The 6,000-nt window shown below is 32.1% G+C and overlaps 1 protein-coding gene across 1 annotated transcript; it reads right to left on the bottom strand.

The window, feature by feature from the left end:
- Positions 1-680: 680 nt before the first annotated feature.
- LOC143550056 (uncharacterized) lies at positions 681-2,932 on the bottom strand. The gene is made up of 2 exons (XM_077040795.1): positions 2,699-2,932; positions 681-1,776 (listed from the first exon to the last, which is right to left on the bottom strand). The coding sequence occupies exon 2, from the start codon at positions 1,413-1,415 to the stop codon at positions 858-860; it is 558 nt and encodes a 185-aa protein (XP_076896910.1). The 5' UTR covers positions 1,416-1,776; positions 2,699-2,932; the 3' UTR covers positions 681-857.
- Positions 2,933-6,000: the final 3,068 nt, after the last annotated feature.

Genomic DNA, 6,000 nt, shown 5'->3' with positions numbered 1-6,000 from the left:
AAAGTTGAATTTTTGCTTTTACCATGTCCCATCCCGTTTACCATGTCCATGACATGGGTAAGAACTTTTATATATGTATGTCACCTATATCCGATTGGTTTAGGTGTATGGGATCTTCATGCATGACCTATGCAAGATCCATAAACTTCATTTATGCCAAAAATGCCATCATATTTCTTTCTTTCTTCTTTCATTCACATTTGATCTTTTTTAAACATATATTAGTTAGAAATAGTAACTTAACCTCACGTAATAATCATTATATATCTAGGTTTTCTATAAAAAAAAGTATTAGATAAGAAACACATCTGGTAATCATCAACACGTACTTGTTTATCAACCTCTAGGTGTTCTATGCTCACATGTTACGCATGCATGGATCCTGTGAGCCTAAATTCCTATAGAAAGAAACTTTTGACCGGCCCGTTAAGCGACGTAATACCGTTTTTTTAATGATAATTTTAATATTTAAATCGATTAATGTGGTTATCAAATGAAAGAAACTTTAACCCATATGTAATTACTAACAACTGTTCAAAAACTTGTATAGAAAAAGATAATTGCATGTTGAATTATTGATTGTGTATAATAAGGTTACAATTGTATTTCTAGTTATGATAATATACAGCTAGTCTGTTATATAACCAGTTGAATAGAAGAAACAAATAGAAGGCAACATCAAACATCAACTATGGACTTTGTTATTTAATAACACCAAACTTTAGTACCAGTATCTGATTTTTCACTAACAAACGATAACTTTAAGAAGAAACAAGATCGAATTATTCATCAAGACCTCTGTAAATACACACGAAATAAATCAACATTGCATCAAACATAACACTTGAAGACGCGTTTCACCCTCTCATCATTCTATTGAAAACAAAGGCGTTCACACCACCATCTGCAATCTGGAGTGAAGAAATAGTTTCCGCAGCTTCCCAGTCTGTCTCCTTAACATACGGTGCATGAACATCACTCGAGAAATACCTATACCCGTTCCACTGGTATCCAGATCCTACACAAACCCGACCTGTATCTCCAATTGGACTCACGGGAAGTTGACAGGAGTGTGGAATAACAGTAGCTGTCGTTCTAGCACGACTGTCACAATATCCCCATGGATACCATTCTTCTTTCATGGCTTGGACACATGATTTGTCTGATTCTTCACCAATCAGGACCTGCAAAGCAACCGCCTCGGCTATGGCTGCACACTCGTCATCCAGCCTCTGTTGTTCTTCTTTCTTCTTTTGATTCTTCTTCTCTAGCTCAGATATTATGGCTGCTGATGCGGCAAGGGCTTTCTCTAAACGCCTTTTTTTCTTCTCGGCTTGTTTGATACGATCCAGCTCGTCCTTCACTTGCTTCTTCTTAACTTTCCTAACACTAGATGGCGCTTTACCACATTCCATTTTATCTAAACTCTATATAAAAAAACTAAACCTTTTTTTAATTACTTAAAAATAAACTTCTCTAAAACGTATAAATCATCACTATGAACTATGATTGTTTTTTTTATTAATGTAGTGGTCACGATTTCCCCTGCCCCTACAACCACTCGGGTCTGAACGAATACCTCTTTTTACGAATAATACATTCCCAAACGGAAAGAACCGGAGATAGCGGGACTGTAAGGGAAAGTTGAGCACCCGTTAAACCGCCCCGTTGCACCATTGTGTATTAATTTCTCACAGCCTTTGAGTAGCAAAAGTCAAATAGATAGTAATCGAATCGCGAATCTTGTTCTTGTTCAAATTCACATGGCACACTCGCCTGAAAGAAAATCAAATCAACAATTTTAAGGATGAGATAATAAAGTACACTAAACAAACATGTATACTCACGTAATTTGCAAGATGCCCTGAAAGTAGGCTTGTAAATGAACCGAACCTAACAAACCTAGCAAGTGAACGGTTCACAAACACCTAACCGAACAAAACTTGTTCGTGAACGGTTCACGAACACAAACAGATTAACACAAACAGATTAACACAAAACAATAATTTATTTGATTTGGTTAATCGAGAATGGCCAATGTCAACGATTCACTCCAGCTACCAAATTTGTTAATTTACAATACAGATGTTAATTTTAATATAAACTGATCCCATAATTCTCAAGCTACCAAATTTGTGTTGGTGTTTTTTTATTCTAACATTCATATTCATATGTTAATTTTACATAAAAAATGATCACATAATTCTCAAACTTCTTTGTTTTATAGGTAATAAATTTGCTTAAATCCATATGATAAAGATTATAAAAGTCATTAAAATATTAAAAACCTTTAATGAACAGACAAACTAACAAAAGTCAAACGAACATCGCCTTTGTTTGTGTTCGCTCATTTAGTTAATCGAACGAACTTCCTGCCAAACCGTTCGGCGTTCGCCGCCTACCTAAATTAAGTGATTCTGATTATAATTTGGATGATTTAATATCCAATTAATTAGATTTAAAGATTTAAATCCAAACCTACAGCTAAGAAAGTAATAATCAATAATAATCAACTGATCAAGACCAATACAATACAATTCAAATCAATAACTATAAACTACATAATACACAAACAGTAATCAAATCAAATCAATAAATCAAGTCCCAAAATTGAACCCATAACTAAACTAATTAAAACAAAATCATACCCAATTAATTATAAACATACGAAAACAGAATTGGGTAATAAAAATCAAACCTTGTAAGAAGAAATGAAATGAAATGAAATTGTGGGTTGTGGATAGTTGGATCTGTAGATGATTCCTGAGCGAAGTGGATTATGTTAATATTAATATTATTATTATAAAGACGATAACATGATCAAGAATTTGGAGAATAAAAGGGTGAATTGGGTGGGTTATTGGCCGTTGGATGCGGGTGAGATTAACGGCTTAGATCGGATCACGGATTCTTTGTTTTGTTAACAGTCTTTAAGGTTTAGTACTAGTCAAGATTTGGCTATATCCACTAAATTATTATTATTATTATTATTATTATTATTATTATTATTTAGTGGTTGGATTGGATACTTGGATGTCATAACATGACAAATGTGTGTATATATAATAATAACTATAAAATATAAATATAATTGTAAATATGAATATAAATTTATACAGGGTCGGCTTTGAGGATTTAAATACCTCAGCCGAGTTTAAATGAGAAGGCCCGTAGACCATAAAATATAACGAATATAATACTCTTTTTTTTATTAAACGACGTTTGACGTTATGGATAAAATATAGTTTTTGGCCCAATTTATTTAAGATGATTTTATAATTTTTTTAAATATATATAAAAGAAGTTTGGCACCAGAAAATTACGCGCTTCAGCCGGTTGTCCGTCTCACACTACCCTAGGGCTGGCCCTGCCTTGTATCTTGAAATCATTATAATTCATCTCATTTTCAACGCTTGCAAACATATATCAGATTGATTTGAGTTAGATTTTTAATGTATGTTTTTATAGAAGCATTTTTACATGACAAAAATGTTAATTTAGTTATAAATTTATTAAAAATTTATACTATAAAATAGTAATGTATATATACATAAATACATAAATGAGAAATAATAATATAAGTAATATATAATACTTGAAACAACATAAACAATGAAAAATTAAATGTATTCATAATTTTTAAACTTATAATAGTAAGTTAATTTAGAGCTTAATAGTTAGAAAAATATTTACCTACTTTATCAACTTAAATTAAAAAAAATAAAAAAGAAAAGCTAAAAAGGTACAAAACCGAGCCTGTTAGATAGTATTTAATTAAATTAGAGTTAAATATTAGATTAAAAAAAGGAAAGCTAAAAAGGTACAAAACACTTCTTCTGCAACTCCGACGAGCTACCTTCCTCCTTGTCTTCACCTTCTTTATATGTTCATCACCGGAGAGGGGAGAAAGAGAAAATGAAAGAGTGGTTTTAGGTTGAAAAAGTTCAACATAAAATCCGACGACCGGAATTTAGTGCCCACAGAAATAACGTGCCCCGGACGGGAGTCCAGCTCGCCCATGCCTAGGGCCGGCCCTGGATAATCTATAATATATAATATGATAATTTTACAAGCAAACCAACTAGCTATAAGTTATAAGAATAAATTGTTATTTGGTCAGTGTAGTAGAATATGAGATATGTATGTGGTAAAGAACACTGGACCTACAAAACTGATCATTAGTTTCGTCAAGAGACTCACAGTAGGATCCTCTATATGACTAACCTCCGGCATAAGAATTGGTAGATCCAGGGGTGTAGACAGCCTTAGGGGAACGGGTATGGGTTCGACAAAATTTTGTTTTAGTGTTATATATTAGTGTATTTCAACATCGAACCCGTTATAAAACCAAATCTAAGTGATAAACAATCGGTCATCTGTCCCTTAACAAATTCTCGGCTACGCCGCTGGTTAGAACGATATGAGATAAACAGTGAAAGTAAAGTGTTTAGAGTGTATAGAAGATGATCGTATCTTGATAGGCTCAATAGGAGGATATGAGTTATTTTTTCTCATCTTCCTCATTCTCAGCCGTTCAACGAACCAGATTACCAGATCCACACCAACAGGCTACAGCCTCACGTAACCATCACTTCAACCAAATATTAATTTTGTTTTATAAATATATACAAAATCTTTAAGTTAGCGGCATTTTCAGCGGTGAAAATTCCACAACAAACTCACCGTTGGACGGCACCAAGATGGCTGGGGGTTTTTGCCGGCACCGCCAGTCACGTCATCTTTTCAGCGGCATATCAAGCTCCACACCGTTTAGAATGAAAAGTTTTGTCGTCAAATGCAATCTCATTTTAGTGAATTAAGTAATTTTATTTATCTTAGTTGTCTATGAGATAACATTAAATTACATACATTCTTACACACATATGATGTGTCACGTAATCAGAGGTAGACTTTTCATAGTAAACAATCTCACTACTTAGCATTGTCACTACCAGTCTACCACTTATTAAAACCGTATAAAGAAGGTAAAAATGATAGGATAAGTCGTAAGCATACACGTCAAAGGATGGGATAATGTGAAACGTAAGGTCCTTTTTAAGAGTAAGTGGACCGGGTCGGACCACTTTTTAAATATATGCTATTCTAATTTGAGACATTTTAAAAATAGGGATTATCTCATAAAATAGTAATCAACTTTCAAAATTGTTTCAATTAGATCACTCATGCATATTTTTCTCAAATCGGATCACTAAATCTTCAAATCGAGTCTTACCGATTTTTTTGTTTGTCAAGAAAGAAATGGAGGATAAGATGTGGGGGTCGGAATTTGCAATATATGTAGTTATATTTTTAAAAAATTAAAAACGTTAAATATATTAAAATTCAAAAATAAAAAATAAAATTCACGTCGCCACTCAATGTTAACATCAACAAAAAGATAAAAATATTTCTTATGTGAAACAAAAAATAAAAACGTTAAAAAAACATGTTAAAACTTTTAATTTAATAAAATATGAAAGTTGAGTGACCTAATTGGAACACTTTTGAAACTTGGTTACTATTCTATGAAATTGCCCGATTACACTGTAATAATTAAGGTTTAGATCAAATACAAATAAATTAACAAAAATAAGTAGTGTAATTATATATACAACATAGTATAATTATAGTATAGTGTAATTAAATTACGATGTAATCACATAATTATATTATTTGTATATACAATTACACTATTTGATTCTCACAGGTAACATATTAATTTAATTTGTACGATAAATTTATCGTAATAATTATGTCATAACTCTTCTATAGTTCACTAAACTTGGTATTCTAATTATTTATATTAAACTTGATCAAACTGTTGGTGAAATAAACATATAATATTGTTCTCTAGACATGATGAACATATTTTTTTAACGACCAACAAAAAAACAATTTATTAAAACGAGCCAACGTTACCAACAAGCTGGCACCTACAAGACCCCACACAAAACAATCTTTTTACAACAAACTCCTACATCAATAATAAAACCACCAATT

This window comes from Bidens hawaiensis, unplaced genomic scaffold (assembly GCF_021521415.1).
Source record: "Bidens hawaiensis isolate Kalapana, Puna unplaced genomic scaffold, B.hawaiensis_p1.1 tig00015918_1, whole genome shotgun sequence".
Lineage (NCBI taxonomy): Eukaryota > Viridiplantae > Streptophyta > Magnoliopsida > Asterales > Asteraceae > Bidens > Bidens hawaiensis.
The sequence above is the reverse complement of the archived record's forward strand: the minus strand, read 5'-3'. Positions and strand labels throughout refer to the sequence as shown.